General features: G+C 46.1%; 1 protein-coding gene across 2 annotated transcripts in view; it reads left to right on the top strand.

Moving 5' to 3' along the window:
• The window catches only part of LOC122940601 (huntingtin-interacting protein 1-like), a 126,359-nt gene extending 99,106 nt beyond the window's left edge, over positions 1 to 27,253 (top strand). For both annotated transcript variants that reach the window (XM_044297245.1, XM_044297244.1), the window contains 10 exons: positions 473 to 609; positions 3,921 to 4,031; positions 7,941 to 7,999; positions 10,008 to 10,101; positions 13,859 to 13,959; positions 16,186 to 16,291; positions 17,718 to 17,841; positions 18,463 to 18,524; positions 22,912 to 23,020; positions 26,169 to 27,253. In XM_044297245.1, the coding sequence (XP_044153180.1) occupies positions 473 to 609; positions 3,921 to 4,031; positions 7,941 to 7,999; positions 10,008 to 10,101; positions 13,859 to 13,959; positions 16,186 to 16,291; positions 17,718 to 17,841; positions 18,463 to 18,524; positions 22,912 to 23,020; positions 26,169 to 26,179 (914 nt within the window). In that variant the 3' untranslated portion in view covers positions 26,180 to 27,253. The remainder of the gene's footprint in view (positions 1 to 472; positions 610 to 3,920; positions 4,032 to 7,940; positions 8,000 to 10,007; positions 10,102 to 13,858; positions 13,960 to 16,185; positions 16,292 to 17,717; positions 17,842 to 18,462; positions 18,525 to 22,911; positions 23,021 to 26,168) is intronic.
• The last annotated feature ends 281 nt before the right edge of the window (positions 27,254 to 27,534 follow it).

The raw sequence follows: 27,534 nt of genomic DNA, 5'->3' as shown, positions 1-27,534 counted from the left end.
CAGATGTGCTAGCGGCCATCTAGCAACCCATGTCCTCAGCTCTATAACCAAAATCCTGGTGACAGGTTCCCTTTAAGTCTTGAGGAGTGCATAATAATAATACTTCTACCTGCAAGGGGAAATGTAGTGCTGTGAGATCCACCGGCCAGACCCTCACAATCAGATCAACTTTGGAAAGGGTGCCACACGAAAGGACAACCCTTTTAAATACCAACTGGTGTTATTCTATTACTATTAAGTATATTTTTATTTATCGGGTATAGAAGACTGTCTCTCTGGGTTGGGGCTTTTACCATTTTAGGATATTTCCCTAGTCATTCCCATATGTAAATGTATGAGCATTAACTAAATTGCTACTTTGATTGCTCGTCCCCATACAGAGTCTTGGTTTCTGGGCAGCAGATGCCTGTTTACACAGCATGGTAGCAGCCAGTAGCCATATCCTTATATAACGCTATGTTCTTCTCACCAGAGCTATGTGATAGCTGTCGTACATGTGGTACTGAAGCTTTGACCTATCTCTCCGCCCTGAAGAACAAAGCCATGGAGAGCGAAGCAGACTGTAGCCAGATTACTGCCATGCTAAAGCACATTGCTGATATTGCTCAGGTAATCTACGCACATCATTGTTAATACCAGATATGCTGAGATGAGATGGTCCAGTTTTGGGTTCAAGAGGGCTGTCAACCCTATAATTTTTTTAAAATCGGCTGCCAATGGTCAAAATGAACCAGTGTAGTGAAACTAGCCTTTCCGATCCCCAGACTCTCCATGACGGTGCTTATTTGGTCCCCGCCAGTCTCTGTTTACTAGGCTCCAATGAAAATGTAGTGTGACGAGGTGGCCGCTGAGGCTAATAATTGGCTGCAGTGGTCACGTGTCATCGCTGGAGCCTGTTGAGCTGTGACAGGCAGGGGACCACGGCAGTGTTGGCACAGGAGCAGCTGGGGATTGGTAAGGTGCTATGGGTTTGTAAAGATTTATTGGGTTAGATCACCCCCTTTTAAATGGGTTATTAAATTTCAGACATTAATGTATTTCTAGGATATGCCACAAACGTCACTATCTCCAGAACGAACCCCCCAAAGTGACCAAAGGATAGCCGGGCAGGTGCAGGCACATCATTGCCATCATTATCTGAGATGATTAAGGCTAGGTCTACACGACGACATTTGTTGCGCGACAAAAAGTCGCGCGACAGATAGGGCGCAACAGTTGTCGCGCGACATTTTGTTGCACTAATGTCGCGCAACAATTTTTATAATGGCAGTCTATGGTGTCGCACTGCAACATGCGACATGTTGCGACTGCGACGCGACAGTCGCAGAAAAATCCATCTTGAATGGATTTTCTGCGACTGTCGCAGTCGCAGCATGTCGCACGTTGCAGTGCGACACCATAGACTGCCATTATAAAAATTGTCGCACGACATTGGTGCAACAAAATGTCGCGCGACAAATGTCGTCGTGTAGACCTAGCCTTAGGACCTCTTTTAAAGGGGTTGTCTCATCATGGACAATGGGGGCATATCGCTAGGATATGCCCCCATTGTCTTATACAGAACAGGTGCAGATCTTTCCCTTAGGCCTCTTTCACACTGGCGTCCCGGATTTGCTCCGGATGCGTCGCGTGTGCATTGCGGGAAAACAGCGCGAGTAGGCACGCAATTGCAGTCAGTTTTTACTGCAATTGCGTTCCGATATTCATATTTTTTTCGCGCGAGTGCAATGCGTTTTGCACGCGCGTGAGAAAAAACTGAATGTGGAACCCAGACCTGAACCCGGACTTCTTCACTGAAGTTCGGGTTTGGGTTAGGTGTCATTTTATTATTTTCCCTTATAACATGGTTATAAGGGAAAATAATAGCATTCTTAATACAGAATACTAAGTAAAATGTTGCTTGAGGGGTTAAAAAATAAAAAAAACATTAACTCACCTCATCCACTTGTCTGCGCAGCCGGCATCGTCTTCTTTCTTCATCTTTCAGGACCTGCAAAAGGACCTTTGATGATGTAAGCGCACTCACCACGTGGTTAGCATGGTGATGTCAGCGCAGATCCTGCTGAATGAAGATTCAGCAGGACCTGCGTTGCCGTCACTACGTGGTGAGCGCGGTTATGTCATCAAAGTCCTTTTGCAGGTCCTGAAAGAAGAAGAAAGAAGACGCTGCCGCTGCGCGAACCACAGGATGAGGTGAGTTCATGTTTTTTTAACCCCTCAAGCAATATTTTAGTAAGCATTCTGTATTAAGAATGCTATTATATTCCTACCATGTTATAAGGGAAAATAATACAGTAAATTGACTTTTATCAATTTACTAACATCTCCTAGAAACCATGCGTGAAAATCGCATTGCATCCGCACTTGCTTGCGGATGCTATGTGATTTTCACGCATCCCCATTCATTTCTATGGGGCCTGCGTTGCGTGGAAAACGCTGAATATTTATTTATTTTACGCACTTATATAGCGCTACTATATTCCGCAGTGCTTTACAGACATTAGCATCATGCTGTCCCAATGAAGCTCACAATCTATATCCCCTATCACTAAGTCTTTGGAGTGTGGGAGGAAACCAGAGAACCCAGAGTAAACCCACACAAACACGGGGAGAACATACAAACTCCATGCAGATGTTGTCCTTAGTCGGATTCGAACCTAGGACCCCAGTGCTGACCACTGAGCCACCGTGCTGCCCTATAGAATATAGAACATGCTGCGATTTTCACACAACGCACAAGTGATGCGTGAAAATCACTGCTCATCTGCCCAGCCCCATTGAAGTGAATGGGTCCAGATTTAGTGGGGGTGCAATGCGTTCACCTCCTGCATTGCACCCGCGCGGAATCCTCGCCCGTGTGAAAGCGGCCTTGTACCTCATGTCTGGTTTTGGCTCACAATCAATGATGGAAATTACTGACGTGTGAATTAGGCCTCATGCACACTATCGTTGTTGTGTTCCGTTCCGCAAAATGGGGTTCCGTTGTTCTGTGATCCGTTTCCGTGTGTCTTTCTTTATTTTCGGAGGACCACCAGACATAAAGAAATGTAAAAAAAAGTCTAAGAAAGGTTTGCCATGCAAATGATAGGAAAAAAACGGACGCGGGTGACAAGTTTGTGTGCCGCCGTGTTTTTTTGCGGTCCCATTGACTTGAATGGGTCCGTGAACCGTTTTCCGCAAAAATAATAGGACAGGTTATATTTTTTGGACGGACTGGAACCACGGATCACGGACGTGGATGGCAAACGGTGCATTAGCCGAGTTTTCAATGGACCCATTGAAAGTCAATGGGTCCGCAGAAAATCATGAAAAACGGCACAACGGACACGGAATAAAACAACGGTTGTGTGCATGAGGCCTTACGCTTTACTCCTATTGTCTACAAGGCTTCAGCAATAATATTGGCATTTTCCAGGGAGGATAGAAATGTATTCCATAATTGAAAAACCTAGTCTTGTTTCCTTTTAGAATGAAATGCAGTTTTTATTTCCTTAAAATAGCGATTCATATAGTTGCACATTGCACAGTATTAATTATAGATGTGAACCCGAAGGGACGGGAAAGATTGATTAAGCGGAGTGTTTGTGCAGTCATTAGTAATCAGGTCTAATTACACTTGGTCCTCTGGCGACATGACCTACTTTAATCAGAATTTTTCTGCCAAAAGCTTCAGGTCCCGGCTGCAAAAAAAAAATCATGTTATGGTAAATGTGACATTTCCATAATTTTTTTATTTTTTTGGGCTCGGCTTCATTATCCTTGTTGAGTTTACAGGAAAAGGAGCAATTTACAGTTTCAGTGCTAATCAGCAATGCCACAGGAGTTTTCATGCCAAAGCCAAGTAGACCTTGTGGTGACTGCAAGGGGGATGTATATGGAGTGATCTGGGCAAGTGACATTATTTAATTGGTGTCGTTCAGGAGCTGCGACCCCCATCGCTTGATATTAAAGAGGAGGAGCTGGGAGATCTGGTGGAGAAGGAGATGGCAGCCACTGCCGCAGCCGTTGAAACCGCTGCCTCCAGAATTGAGGTAAGAAAATGCAAGAGGAGTGATACACAGTTGGTGCATATTCATTAGGGTTGGGCCAACTTGTGGTTTCAAGTTCAGCGTACAAGGTCGGGTTCTGACATAGATTGTGTCAACCATTTATGAATATTAGGTTCGGGTTATCTAAGAATTCCGTTATGGATTCCGCTACTATGGAACTTATGGTGCGTGATAGCGGAATCCATAACGGAATTCTTAGATAACCCGAACCTAATATTCATAAATGGTTGACACAATCTATGTGCATGGAGCCCAAGCAGTAGACAAGGTCTGTGACCAGTAGACAGATATACACTCTACTATGGTTATAGACATCCACTAAGGGTAATAGTCTCCAATAGATGTTAGTCATTCATTAAAAAACTGAAAATCCTCTCTCACTCAGATGTATTCTCCTAGACTGGTTTCATACAAACATAATCCCTGTCCACAAGGCCTGACCCGAACTAACAGCATCATAAGGATCTCTGAAGCTTTTAGTTCGGATCGTTAGACCTGTGATCTGGCTGGACATTGCAATCATAATGAAGATCCATGTATTATGCTTGTGTGAACTAGCCCCTAGACTCTGTTATCGCCATGTTTTGTACAGTTTCCATCGCCTTCTATGGCAAAAGGGTATTCTTTTTGAATACTTCTGACATGGTTTCCACCCTTTTTTAGACCATAGAGAAAGATCTTGGCTGTAGAACTTTCCAAATAACTGGACACATTTGGATCGATCTGAAGACACCAAAAAAAAAAAAACATAAATGTTCATAATGGTAGCTCTTAGGCCTCACGTACACAATTGTAGTTTGAGTCTGCGTCCGATCCGCATTTTGTGTGGATCGCACGTGGACCCATTCATTTCTATGGGGCTGCAAAACATGCGTCAGCACACGGATGTCATCTGTGGCCGTTCCATAAATTTTAGAACATGTTATATTCGTGTCAGTTTTGCGGATAAGAATAGGCATTTCTATATAATGGAGACCGAGGAAAGGGCAGGATACACACGGCTGCTATCTGTATTTTGTGGACCGCAAAACGGCAATGGCCGTGTATGAGGCCTCGAGAGGATGCCATTGGTGTATAACTATACCTTTCTTAGACAGTCCTGTTTGATTGACATGTCATACAGATGCTGAAAATGCACACACTTGGAGATGTTCCTGAGCATGCATCGTCTGGCCGATTCTTGGCATATCTGCCGGGTTGCAACCCGATCTCGCCGGTCCCCATTGTAGTTAATGGGGCCGGACTGCGACGCTGTAACTTGTAGCAATAACTGAATGCAGATTGATCCGGCAGAGAACAGCCTGTCGGATATAAAAGTGCTAGTGTGAAACCCGCCTAAGTTCATTTGTTTTGAAGGTGTACGGTCAGGTTTTCTGATGGGACTTGCTGAACTTTTTTTTACTTGTTTGACAAAAAAAAAAAAAAAACAATATAAGAATGCTGATGAATGGTTTTGTTTATCCAGTCTACACAATATTTTATTTAGAGAAGCAGTTTTCTCATCATAGACAATGGGGGCATATCACTAGGATGTGGGTCCCACCGCTGGGACTCGAACCTGTATCGGGAACGGAGACCCAAAATTTGTTCTGCAGCCACATTCTCAGTCTGCCAAAAACTTGTCTTGCTTTATGACTTTTGTAAGACAAACAGAGAGGAGCACTTGTTTGGTTTAGATTAGATCTGTATTTTACTACAGCTGGTTGTCTTTCACATTAATGCTTGCTGCCATTAGTGTAGCAATAAAAATGTAGCAGAGCTGAAACCACCACTGCTCTTTGGATGCCCATACACACACTTTAGATGACAGCCTTTGTTCCAATGGAGATAAGCTGCTGCCAGATGATTGCTAACGAGTGTTTGTAGTAACGCTCGTTAGCAATGATCTGGCAGTGTAATACCGCCGCAGATTATGCTCTCAGCCCTGTCTTTATCCCCGCAGTAAGGAGTCCAGAAGCTACACCTAGGTATGCCTCAGGCTAGGGGAAAAGTTGTACTGGAGTGGGAGGGAATGGCAGATCCTTCTACCAACTTACACATCATTCTATCAAAATCCATGCCCATAAGAGACTTTAGATAAAAGCGCCTCAGCAAACTACACTTTGCTGAAACAAACCATCTTTCCTGGATTCTTTTACGTCCCCCTTCTAAGCACTCTGGGTGAGATATACACCCTCCAGTACTTTACCATACACAGTGTTACACCAAGAACAATGGGGGTCATTTATCAAACTGTAGAACTAGCTTAGTTGCCCATAGCAACCAATCAGATTCCACCTTTCGTTTTTGACTGCTCCTTTGCTAAATAAAAGGTGGAATCTGATTGGTTGCTTTGGGCAACTAAGCCAGTTCTACTTTACACCAGTTTGTTAAATCTCCCCCTATGTTTTTATGTGTCGCATGAAAGATAAGATTACCGCCCATTTATCCAGTGATTGTCAGTACCGTTTAGGCTGCCCCTACACATTGTGGCCCTGGCATCGAAATCCGCATGCAGCTCACTGCTGATTACCGGGCCCCGCTTGTATAGGCTATTTGAAACATATAACATATGCCGGGTGCCTGCTGACAATACCAGGTATGAACCACGCGCAGATCTCACTGCCAGGGCAGCCTTACCCTGCTTTCACACCTGAGCGTTTCTCAAACGCGTTTTTATGCGCGTTTTTGTAATAGTAAACGCGCGTTTGACGCGCGTTTGTGTGATTGACTGCAGTGTCCTATGGCCACAAACACGCGTCAAAACGCCCCAAAGAAGCTCAAGAACTTGATTATGCGTTGGGCGTTTTACAGCGCGATCGTACGCGCTGTAAAACGCCCAGGTGAGAACCATTCCCATAGGGAAGCATTGGTTTTCATATGTTGAGCGTTTTACAGCGCGTTTGAACGCGCTGTAAAACGCTCAGGTGTGAACTTAGGGTCAGGGCGCCTTCATACGCTGCCGATTTTGTTGCAGAATTTTAGGCAAATGAACATCAGTTCCATTCACCTGATTGGAATTTGCAGAAATCCACGTGCTTGCTGCCCTATTTCAGTGAATGGAACTCATTTTCAGTCGCAGAAAATTCTGCAACAAAATCTGCATCATGTGAAGGCGCCCTTACACTGGGCAATTATCGAGAACATAGGAAACATTCGTAGGAGTATTTGTTCCCAATAATTGCCCCAATCCTTGGGTCTGGTAAAGTGCATAATCTCCCCTTTGTAAACACATGCACTCTCAAGCCGAAAGCTACTGTCATTGTATGAGGAGTTTTTGTCCTATGTCCACTGTGATACTCAAGCTAATACAGTCAGTTCACCTACAGTCCTATGTAAAACCACAGTGGACATGACAATGACAAAAACAGCTCTGCTACTCCAATCATTCAGAAGCAATTAAGGGCTCATGCACACGACCGAACATATTTTCTTTCCATGTCCATTCTGGTTTTTTTTGCGGACCGTATGCGGAACCATTCATTTCAATGGGTCCACACAAAAAAGTATGTCCGTTCTGCAAACAAATAGAACATGTCCTATTATTGTCCGCATTACGGACAAGGATAGGACTGATCTATTAGGGGCCAGCTGTTCCATTCTGAAAAAAAAACGGAATGCACACGGACGTCATCCGTATTTTTTTGCGGATCCGTGTTTTGCGGACGGCAAAATATATACGGTCATGTGCATAATCCCTAACTGTGTGACAAGACAGACTTTCAAGAGCTTATCCGCAAAGTGTCGGGATATGAATAAATATGACATATAAATGCCGCACAGTCTTTAGACGGTGGCGGACGTACCATATGTTGCACGTATCTGCCTAGTGACTGACCAGGGGTAGAGAGCGGTCTTCATAGCTCCTCTGTTTTCATCATGATAGTGATAAAATGTTTCCTTCCCTCACAGGAAATGCTCAAAAAGTCACGGACAGATGATACGGGACTGAAATTACAAGTCAATGAACAGTAAGCTACGTAACTTTTCTAAGGGGCTCAGTGGGAGCTTCCATATGGTGTTTAATCTTGTCCATTGGTGGTCTGGTATTGGATCTCTGCCCCAGTGAAGCGAATGGGCTGACCTGCAATACCAGACACAACAAAGCGTGGCACTGTTTCTGGGGAATAAAAACAGATCATTATATATTTGTAAGGCCTCTTGCACACGACCGTATGGTTTTGCGGTCCGTTTTAAACGGATCAGTTTTTCCATTTTTTTTTCAGTAGTGTTTCCATTTCTGTTCCGTTTGTGATCCGATTTTTGCGGAACGGAAACGGAAGCATACAATGTTTAAACAGTAAGTACATAAAAAAATTGGGCTGGGCATAACATTTTCAATAGATGGTTCTGCAGGAACGGATACGGAAGACATACGGATGCATTCGGTTTTTTTTTTTTTTTTGCAAAACCATTGACTTGAATGGGAGCCACAGATCGTTATTTGCAGGCAATGATAGGACAAGTTCTATCTTTCACCCTGGGTTCAGACCTGAGCGTTCTGAAACGAGCGCTCTGTATGCGCGATTGTACGGGCGTTTACAATCGCGCATACAGAGACAGGCGTGCACACATTGTCGCGCGTTCCCGAATATCTATGTGCGGGAACGTGCGACAAACGCCCCCAAAAAAGCTCAAGAACTTGTTTGAGCGTCGGGCGTTTTACAGCGAGATCGTACGCGCTGTAAAACATCTTTCCCTTAACAAATTCTGGTTTTGGCTCACAATCACTGATGGAAATCACTGACTAAAACACTGACGTGTGAATAAGGCTTTACCCTTTAAGGCTAGGTCTACACGACTACATTTGTCGCGCAACAATTTTTATAATGGCAGTCTATGGTGTCGCACTGCAACATGCAACATACTGCGACTCAACAGTCGCAGAAAATCCAATTGAGATGTATTTTTCTGCGACTGTCGCGTCGCAGTCGCAGCATGTCGCATGTTGCAGTGCGACACCATAGACTGCCATTATAAAAATTGTCGCGCGACAAATGTTGCAGTGTAGTTGTGCCCTATCTGTTGCGCGACAAATGTCGTCATGTACACCTAGCCTAAAACTCAAAATAGGTGCAACAGGCTCAAATGCCTCCAAAAACAGGTGCAAAATCAGTTGGTAAACGAGACTTAAAAAAATAATAAGACATACGGAAACGGGCGCAGTGGGGCTTACTCTGCCGTATTCAGAACGCCGTAGAATTGAACGGAGAGAACCACGCACGTGGTGGAGTAGACCTTTTTCTCCAGGCAGGTATACTTTGCTCAGGGGAGACCCGCTCCTGTGAGACATTTATAGCCTATCCGGGGACATGTCAGAAATGTCCAGATGGGATAATCCCTTTACAGAGCGTTCACACGTGGCAGGTTTTGTTGCAGACATATTTAGTTCCATTAATCTGACTGGGGTTGTTTTGGTAGCAGCTACATGGATTTCTGCAGACCCCATTCAGACATTTCTGCACAGAATCTTCCCCATGTGATGGCATCCTTAAAGTGGTTGTCCCCCTTTTTTCTGTTGATGACCTATCCTCAGGAAGAGACCACAGCGCTCGAGATGAGCAGTGCCATTACAATTGCTCCGTCCTTACTCGCCTCTGTGGGACGGCTCCATCCCATTCACTTGAATACTACAGAGCCGTCCCATTAAAGTGAATGGGGACAGAGCAATTGTAATGATCGGCGGGGGTGCTGGGAGTTGGACGCTGCCGATCAGATATCGGTGACCTATCCTGAGGGCAGACGCTATATCATCCACTGTTTTACCACTAGAGTGCATTCGGGTATTTGACAGTCTATGTTGTGCTGTGCAGTCATTTCTTTTGAAGCTCTGCTATAAACGTAGTAGAGTTGTGTGATATGTGGTTTTATGTGTGTAAGCCTAGCAGATTAAAGCACGATACCCCGACAGTACACTTCCGTAGAGTAATGGTCGCCTCCTCTAGATACACTTTGCTCATCTGTGTTTGCTTTCTGCAGGATTTTAGGCTCGTGCACCGATCTCATGCAGGGGATTCAAGCCTTGATACTGGCCTCAAAGGACCTCCAGATGGAAATAGTGGAGAGTGGAACAGTCAGTAAATCCATTGCTTTTGTCGAATTAAGATCAATGCCTCCCCCCTCCCCTACCAACGGCATAAAAATCATATTATTTAGTTCGATGTGCTAGTCTCAGGGCGTATCATGATCCCGGTGGTGTTCTTCAGCAGTCCTCTGTGATGAAATGTGCTATAAATGAGTAGCCGGGCTCTGAAGTCACACGTGTCAGGAGATGGGGTGGAGGGACTTCATAAGTATGACACTCACAAGGAATCATTGATCAGCTCGTTTGTATCTCTGCATTGGTCCACATTCTTCTCCTAATTGCCAATAGATGCTCAGGCTATTTTCACACTAGCATTTCTATTTTCCGGTATTGAGATCCATCATAGGGTCTCGATACCGGAAAAAAAACGCTTCCATTTTGTCCCCATTCATTGTCAATGGGGACAAAACGTAACTGAACAGAACGGAATTCTCCAAAATGCATTCCATTCCGTTTGGGTTTGTTCTCATACCGGGGAGTAAATCGCAGCATGCTGCGGTTTTCTTTCCGTCTTGGGATGCGGCGCAAAACAGATCCGTCATGACCCACAATGCAATTCAATGGGGACGGATCCGTTTAACTCTGACACAATAGAAAACTGATCCGTCCCTCATTGAATTGCATTGTGAGTCATGACGGATCCGTCTTGGCTATGTTAAAGATAATACAACCGGATCCATTCATAACGGATGCAGATGGTTGTATTATCAGTAGCGGAAGCGTTTTTGCTGAACCCTGACGGATCCAGCAAAAATGCTAGTGTGAAAGTAGCCTAGATCGTAACGTTTTCCTCTTCGTGTTTCAGCCATTAGGACTGATTATTATATGCCGGAATCACGTGTAGTACTGTAGACGTAATAGTTATCGGATTGTTAGTGATAATAATACATCTATAGTCAACTTTTACTTCTTAATCTGACTATTGCATTGCTGAACCTGAGGGCTTCTCCACCCAACATTACATATTACGCCATCTATGATAACCCTATGTGCTGACGGAGTATGTGCCTAATTTATAACAAGGTGTATGCCTCCTCATAGATTAGGCGCAGCCTTCGGCAGTTCAAGCACCTGGACTGAAATGTATGCCAGCCCCAGGCTTGTGTAGATTTCAGTCTTCTACACCAGAAGATGAGTGGCATAAAAGATGATAAATGTGGTGGGGCTGGTGGCACTACCCCCTTCCCATCCTCACCAATCCCCCTTTTCTCCCTCGTATTATTGGGGGACACAGAAGACCATGTGTATAGCTGTTGCCACTAGAAGGCGAGACTAAGAAAAAAAAGTGTTAGCGCCTCCTCTCAGCTATACCCCTCCTGCAGACACTGAGCTAGTCAGTTTTAGTTTAGTGTCCGTAGGAGGCAGACATGTTTTCCCGCTGGTCTGCCAAAGCTTTTTTCTTTAGAAGTTTTCTGGGCCCAGGTTTTGTTTTCTCTCTCCGGTATTCTTGCAGTCGCTCTGTTTGTTCTGGTGACTAACTTGTTTTCTTTCTGGTCCATCTGTGGATATTCTGGATGCTCTCCACTTCTTCCGAAGTCTCCTAAGCTGTGGCTTATGTCCCCTGTGCTGTTCTTCTTCTGCCCAGCAGGGGCCTCTGTGTATTCAGCCGCTCCCTGGCTGGCCTTCCTGGGAATGGCTCTTCCTGCCCATTTTTTCAGGGTTTTTTGGTGTGTCCTTCCCCTGCAATTCTGTGCGGGGCCTTATAAAAGGTTTTGGATTCGTTCTGGTCTTATTCCCTCCCCATGGTACTGCTCACGGTCATCCCATGGTCTTCTGTGTCCCCCAATGATTGTGCTTACCTGTAAAAATCCTTTTCTCACTAAATTCATTGGGGGCACAGCTCCCAGCCTCGTAAGTACATTGCTGGCTCTCCTTGATCCGTCCCACTGTTTCGTGGTTCTGACCCATCTCCGTCTTTCCTTTTTTGTTGTTTTCTGTTGGCTTCTCCTGGCTGCTCCTACTGCTTTCGTACAAACTGACTAGCTCAGTGTCTGCAGGAGGGGTATAGCTGAGAGGAGGAGCTAACACTTTTTTGCTTAGTGTCGCCTCCTAGTGGCAACAGCTATACCCATGGTCTTCTGTGTCCCCCAATGAACTCAGCAAGAAAAGGATTTTACAGGTAAGCACAAAAAAAATCCTATTTTTCGGGAAAGTGGAGGAGGCGGTGGAGAAATGGCACTTCTATAAAAAAAATTGTACAAGTGTTTAAAAAGTCGCAAACACACTTCGACTATTTCACGCCAGAAAACTGTTTGCTGTGATCACGACACTCGAATTGCAAAAAAAATCCAACGCTCCCGGATCTTTTGCGATTCACGTAGTGCAGTCACAGCAAAGCCTACCACACTGTCATACTTGAGTGCGACATGTTGCGCCCAAATTTGCCATGCAGCGATACCCTGTGTCCCACATACACTAATCACTGTCATTTTATTATAGCCACACTCCTTTCTTTTAAGCTGGAGCAACACAGCGACTCACGTTGCACAACCAAAGATCACAATGTGATATGGCCAAGACCGTGACCAATGAAAGTGAAAGAGAACTTCACCACCCACAAGTTGCCAGGGCTGTGATGCTAAAAGAATTGCTGGATTTCTGGCACCTTTCATGTCTCAGCAATTTGCAGATCACGACTTCACCCCATTCCTTTTCATTAGTTCAATGAAGACAGCTCTACACTGCAATCTTTGGCCACGCTACGTGTGTCACAGCCAAAGTTTCATTGTTTTTCTAGCCTTAAAGGGGTTGTCTCACTTCAGAAAATAACATTTATTATGTAGAGAAAGTTACTACAAGGCACTTACTAATGTATTGTGAGTGTCCATATGGTCTCCTTTACTGGCTGGATTCATTTTCCCATCACATTATACACTGCTCGTTTCTATGGTTACGACCACCCTGCAATCCAGCAATGGTGGCCGTGCTTGGACACCATAGGAAAGAGCACTAGCCTATGTGCGTTCGCATCGTCTCAGCCACCAGAGAGGCCACTTTTTCTCCTATAGTGTACCAGCACGACCACCGCTGATGGATTGCAGGATGGTCATAACTACGGAAACGAGCAATGTATAATGTGATGGAAAAATGAATCCTTCCAGCAAGGGAAGCAATATGGACAATCACAATACATTAGTAAGTTCCTTGTATAAACTTCTTCTACATAATAAATGCTATTTGCTGAAGGGTAGACAACCCCCTTTAATCCCCAGCCTGCAGAGATGCAGTTGTATACGTGTCCTAACATAATAAATTGTGATGTACGTTATATACTGTGAGCCCGCTGCAGCACTGGCCGTCACACCACAATGTCATAAGGTCACTGGTGCTTCACATTTAGATTAGGGTACTGGTACTGATACCTATTGTGCCGGCTAACCCGCAGTGAAGGGAATATCTGATTGGTGAAAATATGTAGGGAACATTACATTACGGACTATGGGCTCGGCTCATTAGGTAAGGCGACATGACAAGTACAGGAGTCTGAATTATCTGATATTATAGAGAAAATACATTTTAATCGTATCCAATAAAAGTTATATTTTAATCCTTCATCCTAACCGCACATCTTGTCCCTTCTCCCTTCTTATTCCTAGTCTGTATAGTGATGGTGTCCACCTCCTATTATATTTGGCTTTTATTTGGGGAGGGGATGCAAGAACAAACCCAATAATCTTTTGTGGTGAGATGCCAACTCCAGGTTACATACTCATCGCTCATCTCCGTTATGTGCATTTCTCTGCAGGGCGCAGCATCTCCCAAAGAATTTTATGCCAGAAACTCAAGATGGACAGAAGGTCTGATCTCAGCTTCTAAGGCTGTGGGCTGGGGCGCTACTGTGATGGTGTAAGTGAAAAGGAGTACATTGCTCACAAGGTCGAAGCTTTAGCAACTCTAATTTAAAGGGGTTGTCCGCTTTATTTATATTGAGGTAGGTCATCAATATAAGATCATCGAGTGGGGCGACTCCCGGCACCCTCGCCAATCATCTGTTTGAAGAGGAGGCGGCTTTCCGTGCGAGCACGACTTTCTCTTCATGGTTTACCTGCTCACTGACGCCACCACAGTGGTGGGCAGGTGTAATCACACCTAAGCTGTCCCATTCACTTCTTTGGGACGGCTCCTTCCTATACACTTGAATGGAAGGAGCCGTCCAATAGAAGTGAATGGGGCAGCTTAGGTGTAATTACAACTGCCCACCACTGTGGTTGTGAGGGCGAGCAGCTAAACAGTGAAGAGCGCCGCCTTCTCTTCAAACAGATGATCTGCAAGGGTGCTGGGAGTTGGGCTCAGATATTGATGACCTATCCTGAGCATAAGTCATCAATATAAATATAAAGTGGACAACCCCTTTAACCTATGTTCACCAAACATGCATTTTTAATGAGAATTATTTTTAAAAATGCTCGCTGACACATACTTGTTATGGTGCCGCTACTGTTCTTTCGATCTTTTCCGATTGTCCACATAATGTGCGAAATGAAGCTGCTTCTGGAGTGCGAATCTTATGGGTTAGTGTGTACAAGAGGATCTGGGCAGACTGTTTGAGAGATGGCCCATCTCTCACTTTGGTGGCATATGGCTATGGTATGCCTCCAATGTCCGATAGAGGCAGGTCCCACCTCTGGGACCTGCACCTATCTCTAAAATGGAGCTCCCAAAGCGAAAGAAAGCACACTGCTCATACATGGCGTGCTCTCGATTCACTTCTATGGGAGTTCCAGAAATAGCCAAGCGAGCAGACTTTGCAATTTTCGGCACTCCCATAGAAGTGAATAAAGGGTGGTCCTGTTTGCATGTTGCACCCTCATTCACTTTGGGGGCCCCGTTCTACAAATAGGTGAGGGTCCCTTGAAAAAGCTGTTTTTGCAAGGACATACCTTTGTTTATGCTGCGTTTTCTTCCAGCAAAGGGAAACACACACAGCAGACTTAAAGGGGTTATCCAATCCTAAAAAGGTCCCCACTCACTGCACCGCTTCTGGTCTCCGTACCGCCGCTGCTGCTTCTTCCCGTGCGCGGATGAAAACATCCGGTGTCGGGGGTCAGCCAATGGCAGACGGGGACAAGCCTCCCTAGTGTCACCCGCGATGCTAGGGAGGCTCGTCCCCATCCCTGCCTGCCATTGAGTGTTCCCCCCCGACACCGGATGTTTTCATTCGCACACGGGGAGAAGCAGCTGCGGCGGTGCAGAGACCCAGGTAAGTATATTTAGTAGGGGGGCCCAGCATATGGGGGGCTTTTTATAGGATTGTATAACCCCTTTAAATGACATCAATGTAGCTCTGTTTTGTAATTTATGTAATTCAGTTTTGCTGTGTGGGATTTTGTTTTTTTTACCTTTTCTGGAAGAAAAAACTGCATGTGGTTTTTGATGCGTTTTTTTTTTTCTGCATCCAAAACTCAGCATAGCGGCAACATGTGCCAGCGCCCCTAGGTCTCATGTGGATGAAAGTATTAGATTTTATGGATACTTTATTGTCTAAAGTATTGTGACCCACCTCAGGTCTTATGGCAGGGCTTCCAGCTGGCCTTTTTCAGCAGGATAATGCTCGCCCACACACAGCAAGGATCGCCCAGGAATGTCTCCACCAGATTACAAAACCTCCATAACCTGCCCGGTCTCCAGATTTATCTCCAATCAAGCAGTTATGAGACACCAGCTTCAGCAACCTATGAGTGCTCAGGATCTACAGGCCCAGCTGTAATATCTGTGGACAAGTGTCCTGCAGGATACCACACACAACCCGTATTCCTCCATGCCCAACCATATCTCATCTAGTCTCCAGGCTAGAGGCACAACAGGGTCCTAGAGCCTCCTTTCAATTGTACAGTTTTCCCCAATAAACTTATCCTTTCTCTCCAATATTTTAATCACGTACATAAATCATCTTTACATTCGCATGTAGAAAGTTTTGTTCAATTCCATCAACTTTTGGTGTGGTATTTTTTTTTGTCAATGAGTGTACATGAAACGGGTTATCTGTGTATTATACTTGCTAGGAGATATGTGGTTTTGAGTGATATATCTCTAGCAGTGCTTTTCTTCTGATCATCCTCTTTCCTTTTTCAGAGATGCTGCAGATCTTATGGTCCAAGGACGAGGGAAATTTGAAGATCTGATTGTTTGTTCCCATGAGATTGCCGCCAGCACTGCCCAGCTCGTAGCAGCTTCCAAGGTATTATACATTTACGGCATCACATTACTACAGGGACATAATGGCTCTTGACCTAGGTTGGCTTCTGTGAAGTTTTCTTATCTTGTAGTCTTCTCCGTATCCTATCACCACAGGAGCAAGCAGGCATTGAAGATCTTACTAACTATAGTAGAGTCATGTGTTCCACCATGACCCTCAAAGTTGCCTTCAGGGCTGTGGAGTTGGAGTTTTAGGTGGAGTAGGTGGAAATGTACTGATTCCTACTCCAGCTACAAAATAAAAAATACTGTATATTATTAATATGGTTAATGCATTAGGCTGTGTTCACATCTGCATTGGAGGCTTCTTTCAGAGCATGTTTTGCAGATTCTGTCACATTTGACTACATCAGACTATAGACAAGCCAGCGGGACCCGATAGACCCCGTTATAAGTCTGTGGGGATTGTTGGGTGCTATTTGTATCCATCATGTGTTGGTCCTGTCACAGCTTTAAACTGGTTTTATGCTGCTGTGGTTTAAGATAAAAATGGAATTCACAGTGCCGATGTGGACTCGGCCTTAAAGGGATTGTCCAGCAGTTTGATATTGATAGCCTATCCACAGAACAGGTCATCAGATCACTGGGGGTCCAACACCCCACACCGATCAGCTGTTAACATGTAGGACTAGAAGTTGGCACTGGAACTACACAGCTCCATCCATTGTGTAGTGGACAAAGCTGGTAACTGCAGGGCTGCTTCCATTCGCAACTTAATCGCATTTATAGGAATTTAGAAACCACATACAGTAAATATATATTATCAGTACATGCTCCCGCAAGACTTTGGGCCAGGGCTGGGTATGTCTTCACTGCCTGGCCCTGTCAGTCACTGGTGGGGACGTGGCATGAAGGGCATTGAGCGGTGCCTCGGAGAGCAATGAGGTGCAACAACACCAACCTCGTTGCTCTTAGGGGCTCATTTACATATTACAAAGCATCAATTTTCTCAAGAATTCGGGCCATAGGAACATGGGACCAGGGCCATGATGTTCAACTATGAAGCGCACATATCTCAGGTAAAACGGTTTTATTGCAACATATCATCCCACATTTTGATGTACATTGGTGAATGCAGTCAGTTGGCACTTCCCAACATGCATTTATGGCATGGTGATTGTGCAGGCACAGGAGCGGTGCTGTAAGTGACAGCCAAGGTCCCAGTGTAATAGTCCGCAGCGGAGATGACTCAGATCCCAGCAGTGTGTCGCAGTGGCTGACGTCATCAGTTACTGACAAGCCTTTATACATCTAATTTGACAGAAAAATGAAAAAGATATGGTTCTTGGAATGCAAGGATGAAAACTGAAAAACATGTTGCTGGGTCATTAAGGCCCAAACAGTCCTGAGGTTAATCAGCTCTGGCTTCACCATCATGGCTTTCATTGTGTCCTCTGTAATTTCTGTAGGTAAAGGCAGAGAAGAACAGTTCTAATTTGACTAGGCTACAACAAGCCTCTAAAGTTGTAAATCACAATGCTGCTGGTGTGGTGGCTTCTACAAAGTCAGTCAAGTCCCAGATTGAAGAAGTAGGTAAGTAGAGACTTGTCTTGTGCTTCTCAAGCATAATTCTAAGGAACCTCTGAGGGAACCTGACAGCAAGATATTTGATCTTTAACTAATTCAAGTAACCATCCTCTCGCCTCTCCACATCCCCCACACATCTCGTGCAGACGCAGTCTGTCTCCTCCGGGGCGCCGGTCCAGTGAAGCATATTGTCCCCGATATCTGGAGCATGCACACCCAGCTTCACTACCCAGGCGCCATGGATGAAAAAGACCATGCCTGTGCGAGATATGGAGAGGTGAGGGAATGACGTGACCACAACCCTGGGCAGGAGGAAGAATCTGGGAGCGACAAGCTTGACTCGGAGGATGCAGGAGCCAGCCTCCTTGACTTCAAATCACTCATTAGCATACAGTGGGTACGCTGAATAAAGATGACTTTCTCTGTGTATATGAAACACAAAATCAAGACAAGGGCACCATTGGGGACAATATGCTTAGATAGATAAGGTAATGTGCTTAGTTAAATATCCAATATCTTGCGGTCAGGTTCCCTTTAAAAGAAATCGGTGGCAGTGTTACCAGTATCTAGAATACCAAGCATTTACAGACTGTTGACCCACCATGTCCGCTTTTCTTGTGTGAACAGATACGATGGACTTCTCTAGTATGACCCTAACACAGATCAAGCGTCAGGAGATGGACTCACAGGTATATTAATTACACTTATTTTCAACTTTTCTTAATTTCAGGGCTTACCGCTTCATTGACCTTAAAGGGGTTCTGCAGTTTTTTAATCATCAGCATCTGATCGGTGGGGGTCTGACACCCGGACCCCTGCCGATCAGCTGTTTGAGAAGGTATGTATTTTGCGGTCCGAAAAAACTGGTACACCGAAAAAAATAAGGGCCATTCAGGGATTAAAATAAATAAATACATATTCACCTCATCCACTTGCATGCGCAGGGATACTCACTCCTCACGGGAGGCACCAGGACCTGATGCTCCCAGTCACAGAATGTGACACAGGGGTGTGGAATTCCTATCGCCCGACGCCCGGGACATGCAGTTCCGGGCGCCGGGCAGGTAGTTTGTGCAGGCAGCTTAGCCCTGCGGGCAAGTAGCAGGGCTAGGGTTGCGCCATGTTTTCCTCTAATACACAGCCCGCTGCAGCAAGTCCGGGCTGCTTACCGCAGTGTTCACAGACAATGCAGACAGAGCCGCTCACCTCACGCTGGCAGCAGGGAGCCTGAGGGAGGGACGGGGAGGAGCGTAATATGATCTTAGAGTGGAAGCTGACTTCTGCCAGCCCCGCCCCTCCCCGCCCACCAACCAATCACCGACCAGAGCTGAGGGGGCAAGGCAAGCACTAGCAGCTCTGAGTCGTCTGATTAGTCACACAAGTGCAGGGAGTCTAAGAATAGAAATGAATCGAATGAGTCACAGGTTAAAAGAATCTAAAGATCCGACTTAGTTAGAGACTCATTCAATTCATTGAGTTAAAAGAGCCGCGAGTCAGACTGTAGAACAGTTTACACTGAGGCTGATGCTTTTGTTGCAGCAGTGATAAGATTAAGGGACAGGAGCAGAGAGATAAGAGAAGGGACAGATGACAGAGTTTAGATTACAGGTTGAATTAAATTAACCCTTTAGAATCAAATTGGCTTCTCAGGAGATATATGTTAAAGGCATCTCATTCAGTAGCTATATAACTAAGGGTGGGTTCACATCACCTTTATGGATTCCGTTATAAAAGGGTTATAACAGAAAATAACGTAATCCATAAAATGGAATGCAGAACGGAAACCTTTAAGAGGCATTCCGTTTTGCTTTCCGTCATCGTAAAAGTCTATGAAAATCATAACAGATCTGTCTGGATCCTGTCGTGTCGACAGGACTTAGTTTTCCGTCTTGCATAACTGGACCCAGACGGATCCATTTTGATTTGCATAGACTTCTATTAGGACGGAAAGCAAATGGAATGCCTTTTAAAGCCTTCCATTTTGCTTTACGCCATAATACAAGTCTATTGTCCTCCTGTCCTGAGTCCTCCTGTCCGGCGTCAGCCTCAGCTTCCCTTTACTATAATAAATCACTCTTCCTGACTCACTCTATACTAAATCAGAGTTCAGAGAGCTGAAGAGCCGACTGCACTGAGTCAGCAGCAGCAAGTGAATCGAATGTGTATAGCATCTGCGCATGAAATACGGCACCTAGAGTCTGCGGTTCACTTGCGAGTCAGCTCAGCAGTCTGACTCACCAAGTGAACCGAAGATCCGATTCATGAATCGGTTCATTTGAATGAGCTGATTCAAATGAACCGATTCACCTAAAAGATCCGAACTTCCCATCACTAGTTATCAGCGCTCCTGTGCAGGCCGGAAGTCGGGCGCCACACGCCGGAAGTCAGCTCCCAGCGGAGGCACACGTTAGGCTGCCGCTCTGCTTCTTCTCCCTGGCATTGAAGTGTCAATAGGAGTGCTGCCAGGTTCCAACTTCCAGCCACTCACCCTCCATGAATGGGGGGGGGACGACTTCCCCATACTGGCATGTACATCAAGGGGATTCACTGCCCCAGTATGGCATGAACATTAAAGGGATTCACTTAAATATGGTTTTGATTTAAAATTACTTTTTGTATCAGGACAAGTAGATTGTTATGAGGGACAAGTAGATTGAGACCCCGCTTTAGTCCTTCGACAAGTAGTTTTAAAAAAGAATTCCACACCCCTGTGACATCACCACTCTGTGTGCGTCAGGTCTTGCTGCCTCTAGTGCGTGCAAGTGGATGAGGTGAGTATCATTTATTATATATATATATTTTTTTACTTTTTATACTCCTTTTAAAGGGGTTGTCCAGGTTCAAAGCTGACCATATTTTCAGCTTCCCTGACAAGAGCATCTGAGCATTTCATGCTCCGATGTTCTCCCTTGCCCTGCGCAGGATTGCGCAGGGTAAGGGCGTTTTTATTTACAAGAATTCAGTGACATCACGGCTCTGATGGGCTGGCATTAGTGCTGCGCTAACCGTTTTACAGGCTAGGACAGCGCTAAAGCCCGCCATCAGTGCTGGTGACGTCACTGGCTCACTGCTGAGCGGAAGCCTCCGCCTGGCAGCCCTAAGGAGAGCCCGGTCACCGGATCTCCTGAAAATGCCTTTGCCCTGCGCAAATCAAAGGATGAAATGAAATGCTCCGATGCTCTTGTCAGGGGGGCTGCCTTGGTGAAAATGGGGCTATGTCCAGGTTCAGCTCTGAACCCGGACAACCCCTTTAATGGCTGTTACACAGGTGCGCTCCTGTCTAAACGATCGTTAAAAATGGGTCCATTGATTTCAGTGGAGCCCCATCTGGTCATGATAATGGCCAAAAATAGCACATAGGTCATGTGAATACCCCCATTAATAAAATGGCAGTTGTCGTGGGAATGTAGCCTATAGTGTCTTAAAGGGGTTGTCTGGGATCAAACGTATTTCACCTTTAGTAGCCAAGTCTATGTTCCCAAGGTGGTTTGAGGTGTCTTTTACACTGGAGCATGGCTCCTACAGTCCTGAACAGATTGTTTACATATCTGCGGGTCCCAGTGCAGAGCGGCATCTGCTGATTTCTCCTAACATTGTGTCCCTGCACCCGCCCCCCTCATACATATTCATGCATCCTGCACAGCCTCCACTCCTCCTTCGATTCGCCCCCTCATACATATTCATCCTCCTGCCTCATATTCCTCCCCCATATGTATGCCCATAAACTCCTCCTTGCTCTATCTCTGGCATCTGTCATGTGCTCAGTGTTTGCAGAGCAGACAGTGAACTAACATATATCCATAAACATACAGCGTCACACTATAAGGGGCACGCTCCCAAATGTATCCATAAACATACAGCGTCACACTATAAGGGGCACGCTCCCACATGTATCCATAAACATACCGGACAGCGTCACACTATAAGGGGCACGCTCCCACATGTATCCATAAACATACCGGACAGCGTCACACTATAAGGGGCACGCTCTCATCTATATATATATATGTATAAACATATTTCAAGGTAAACCTTATATACTGACCTGGCAATCAGTTGAAACCAATGTATAACCACAGGAAAGTGAAGTGCACACACTGCAACTCCAAAAGTAGAATGTGCAAAAAAGATTCATTCCAAAACAAGTACAGGGCTAAAAAAAAAAAATTCAACTAGACAAAAGCAGCCTCATTACATAAATAGGATTATCCTTTTATTTAAAAAAAAAAAGCAGACTGATTACACTTATATATTACCTTTTCTTTCAAATGAACCTTTGTTTAATTTTTTTTTTTTTTTTTTACACAATCAACATGCCATTGTCTAAATGCAATATATGCAATTAGCATGGCCATGTAATCCTGTGGTCCATGCAATATATGCAATTAGCATGGCCATGTAATCCTGTGGTCCATGCAATATATGCAATTAGCATGGCCATGTAATCCTGTGGTCCATGCAATATATGCAATTAGCATGGCCATGTAATCCTGTGGTCCATGCAATATATGCAATTAGCATGGCCATGTAATCCTGTGGTCCATGCAATATATGCAATTAGCATGGCCATGTAATCCTTGCTCCATTAGCAAGTAATTCAAATGGGAGGAGTTTTCTATGCTAACAAGCATAGTGATCTGCCTCCAGTCATGATAATGCTGAATACCCAGTGATGTCACTGGACTGGGGGGGCAGGGCTTAGCGCAATGACGGCCAAGTTACCGCCCCTCCATCCTCTCTGCATAATTATCTACGCTGCCAGTGATGTCACCGAGCTCCCTAGGCAGAGGAAGAGGAGGCTTTGCTCGCCTGCCAGGGACCTAGGGAAAACGGGGCTTGAGAAATATGTTCTAAAGGTACCGCATGCATGTTTGTAATGTTTGTTATTAGATTACTATTAGACAAATGTCCCTAATCCCGGACAACCCCTTTAAGATTGCATTTGACCTGTGTGAAAATCCACACTCTAGAAACTTGCAAATCTCCTGCAGTGTTACTCATGGGCAGTGGGTTGTCGTGGACAGCCGAGTTTAATGCCATTGTCTGAAAAACTAATAAAACCCTTTCATCTCATAGGTGCGAGTCCTGGAGTTAGAGAACCAGTTGCAAAAAGAAAGAGAAAAACTCGGAGACTTAAGGAAGAAGCACTATGAACTAGCTGGAGTCTCAGAAGGATGGGGGGATGGTAAGTGTAGTGTGCGATACTGCGAAACTCCAAGTGGGGGCACTAATTAGCTTTTTAACTTTATTTCTCATTTAATATCAACTAAGAACTAAGTAAACACCTTGCTTCTGACACTTAGATTTTAGCTTCTATGTTTCTATTAAACTATTTAAAGGGGTTGTCCCACAAAAAATATTGTACCTGATTCAAACCAGCATCCGGATCTGAATACTTCCATGATTGCGTGCAATAAAAAACCTAATATAGCTAAATGAGCAAAACACAGACACCGGCAATGTGCGTACATTGCCGGCACTCTCATAGAAAATGCCTTTTCTTGTCCGCAATTGCAGACAAGAATAGGACATGTTCTATTTTTTGTGGAACGGAAGTGCGGATCTGCGGATGCGGACAGCACACTCCGGCGCCATTGAAAAAGAGGAAAGGATTGCGGACCAATTTTGCGGACGTGTGAATGGACCCTTAATGGGATACAGCTGCATCGGAAAGGTTATGCCCACTAGCTGTGATAGGGAGAGAGCTGTAGCAGAAGGGATGTACCCCCCTCCCCCTTCATCCCGAGCTGTGATAGGGATAGAGCTGTAGCAGAAGGGATGCACCCCCCTCCCCCTGAGCTGTGATAGGGAGAGAGCTGTAGCAGAAGGGATGCACCCCCTCCCCTAGAGCTGTGATAGGGAGAGAGCTGTAGCAGAAGGGATGCACCCCCCTCCCTTCATCCTGAGCTGTGATAGGGAGAGAGCTGTAGCAGAAGGGATGCACCCGAACCCCCCCCCCCCCCTTCACCCCGAGCTGTGATAGGGAGAGAGCTGTAGCAGAAGGGATGCACCCCGCCTTCATCCCGAGCTGTAATAGGGAGAGAGCTGTAGCAGAAGGGATGCACCCCCCCCCCCCCCCTCATCCCGAGCTGTGATAGAGCTGTAGCAGAAGGGATGCACCCCCCTTCATCCCGAGCTGTGATAGGGAGAGAGCTGTAGCAGAAGGGATGCACCCCCCCCCCCTTCATCCCGAGCTGTGATAGGGAGAGAGCTGTAGCAGAAGGGATGCACCCCCCTTCATCCTGAGCTGTGATAGGGAGAGAGCTGTAGCAGAAGGGATGCACCCCCCTCCCCCTGAGCTGTGATAGGGAGAGAGCTGTAGCAGAAGGGATGCACCCCCTCCCCTAGAGCTGTGATAGGGAGAGAGCTGTAGCAGAAGGGATGCACCCCCCTCCCTTCATCCTGAGCTGTGATAGGGAGAAAGCTGTAGCAGAAGGGATGCACCCGAACCCCCCCCCCCCCCCTTCACCCCGAGCTGTGATAGGGAGAGAGCTGTAGCAGAAGGGATGCACCCCGCCTTCATCCCGAGCTGTTATAGGGAGAGATCTGTAGCAGAAGGGATACCCCCCCCCCCCTCATCCCGAGCTGTGATAGAGCTGTAGCAGAAGGGATGCACCCCCCTTCATCCCGAGCTGTGATAGGGAGAGAGCTGTAGCAGAAGGGATGCACCCCCCCTTCATCCCGAGCTGTGATAGGGAGAGAGCTGTAGCAGAAGGGATGCACCCCCCTTCATCCCGAGCTGTGATAGGGAGAGAGCTGTAGCAGAAGGGATGCACCCCCCCCCCCTTTCATCCCGAGGTGTGATAGGGATAGAGCTGTAGCAGAAGGGATGCACCCCCCTCCCCCCTAGCTGTGATAGGGAGAGAGCTGTAGCAGAAGGGATGCACCCCCTCCCCTAGAGCTGTGATAGGGAGAGAGCTGTAGCAGAAGGGATGCACCCCCCTCCCTTCATCCTGAGCTGTGATAGGGAGAGAGCTGTAGCAGAAGGGATGCACCCGAACCCCCCCCCCCCCCCCCCCCCCCCCGCCTTCACCCCGAGCTGTGATAGGGATAGAGCTGTAGCAGAAGGGATGCACCCCCCTCCCCCTGAGCTGTGATAGGGAGAGAGCTGTAGCAGAAGGGATGCACCCCCTCCCCTAGAGCTGTGATAGGGAGAGAGCTGTAGCAGAAGGGATGCACCCCCCTCCCTTCATCCTGAGCTGTGATAGGGAGAGAGCTGTAGCAAAAGGGATGCACCCGAACCCCCCCCCCGTCTTCACCCCGAGCTGTGATAGGGAGAGAGCTGTAGCAGAAGGGATGCACCCTGCCTTCATCCCGAGCTGTAATAGGGAGAGAGCTGTAGCAGAAGGGATGCACCCCCCCCCTCACCCCGAGCTGTGATAGAGCTGTAGCAGAAGGGATGCACCCCCCCTTCATCCCGAGCTGTGATAGGGAGAGAGCTGTAGCAGAAGGGATGCACCCCCCTCCCCCTGAGCTGTGATAGGGAGAGAGCTGTAGCAGAAGGGATGCACCCCCTCCCCTAGAGCTGTGATAGGGAGAGAGCTGTAGCAGAAGGGATGCACCCCCCTCCCTTCATCCTGAGCTGTGATAGGGAGAGAGCTGTAGCAGAAGGGATGCACCCGAACCCCCCCCCCCCCCCGCCTTCACCCCGAGCTGTGATAGGGAGAGAGCTGTAGCAGAAGGGATGCACCCCGCCTTCATCCCGAGCTGTAATAGGGAGAGAGCTGTAGCAGAAGGGATGCACCCCCCCACCCCTCATCCCGAGCTGTGATAGAGCTGTAGCAGAAGGGATGCACCCCCCTTCATCCCGAGCTGTGATAGGGAGAGAGCTGTAGCAGAAGGGATGCACCCCGCCTTCATCCTGAGCTGTGATAGGGAGAGAGCTGTAGTAGAGAGGATGCACCACCCCCCTCCCTTCATCCTGAGCTGTGATAAGGAGAGAGCTGTAGCAGAAGGGATGCACCCCCCCCCCCCCTTCATCCCGAGCTGTGATAGGGAGAGAGCTGTAGTAGAGAGGATGCACCACCCCCTCCCTTCATCCTGAGCTGTGATAAGGAGAGAGCTGTAGCAGAAGGTATGCACCCCCCTCCTTCATCCCGAGCTGTCATAGGGAGAGAGCTGCAGCTTGATCTTCCAGATTGCCATAAATCTAGCAGAACACTTGGAGCAGTGAATGGGGGGATCTCTGGATCCATGTGAGGTACTGGGCTGGTTCTAGCCTTGGTAGAAAGAGATTGTCATGTACTCTATGATTTTCATGTTTTACATTAACCTCTTTAAATGACTTGACTTCAAAAATGTAATGGATTCTTTTTTATGCTTTTCCACGACAGCTGCTGAATAAACTATATCACAGCTTCACTCAGTATACAAAATGCACACAGCAGATAACTTTGAAAGCACACGTCTATGGCATTCAATTCAGGTCTTCTCAACACAGCCTGGACTGGCCACGTCCAACTGGTCCCGCGTATTTCCAATGGGTTACAGAATGGCGGACAGCAAGGAGAAGAGTATCGATGGTGCAGAGGATTCAGGAACCTTTATACTGCCTGCCACGCTCAACTATCACTCACCTTCAATGCTTGAGAGACAAATATAATCCATTTCTTGATATATATGTTAGTTCAGGATCACATGAAGGGGGCCAGAAAACTCAACAAGGTGCAGAGTAACAGCCCTAGCCTTTGACGTCAGACAGCCTGTCAGAGTCTGGCACCTAAAGGAGACAACTAGGTGCTCGATAGCTTGATAACAGCATTCAGTTACATCCATTCAGCTAAATACAACTCACTTAATGGTGTGGAGGGACCAGGAGCACATTTCAGCCCCTAGGGGGCGCATGAGAGACCTTCATTTATTAATGTTCTGTCATATTTAAAATAGCTGGTGAAGAAAACGGACTAGAACTTTTTGCCTTATAGGTTACTGGACAATGGTATAGTTACAGAAAGAGAGAATTACCGTACTTGATATTACTGGTGCTGTAAGGTTCTCGGGAGGCATACGAATTATGAAGTATATGGAAGACATCAATATTATATATTGTATAAATGTATAGATGTGACCATAACTTGAAGGAGCATTAACACTCATGACCTAAGATCACTCAGTAAACTTAAGAACCCAACACAGATCTTTGTCCTTGAAAGTTCATTCACCAAGGGAAATCCTGCGTGAATTCTCTCCACCGGTCGGTGCTATATGGGTCGTTTCCCAGGGTCCCGTCATATCCTGCACTGCCATGTAAGTTTACAGCAGGATGAGAGATGTGGAGGAGTTAAGGCCATGCATTCTGAACACACTGTGACTGTAAGAAAAGACCTTCTATAGGCCATGGTTTCACATTCGTGCCATAAGGCTTGGCACTAGTAGATGTCACTGTTGCATTTACGCAAATAAATTCATGTTCATTTTTCTGGATTCGTTTTATTTAGTAACAGAAATGCCTTCTTACCAGAATTCTTCAAGGAGAAATATGAAAGTCCTAAATTATCCAAATGTCTTTCTGTAAAAGAATGCATGCTCTTGTTATTTCTAAGGACTGGTTTGTTAAATCTGTTACCCCCCCTTGCCATATGTTCTATTGCAGCTTATAATTATTTAAAGGGTTTTTCAGGGTCGATCTCGGTAACATGCTGCTCTTTATTTCTAGCCTACATATGAGTGGAGCATACAAGCATTTCCTTGCTCCGATGC

The sequence above is a fragment of the Bufo gargarizans genome, chromosome 6 (assembly GCF_014858855.1).
Source record: "Bufo gargarizans isolate SCDJY-AF-19 chromosome 6, ASM1485885v1, whole genome shotgun sequence".
In the NCBI taxonomy this organism is placed as follows: Eukaryota; Metazoa; Chordata; class Amphibia; order Anura; family Bufonidae; genus Bufo; species Bufo gargarizans.
This window is presented reverse-complemented; position numbering and strand designations above follow the sequence as displayed.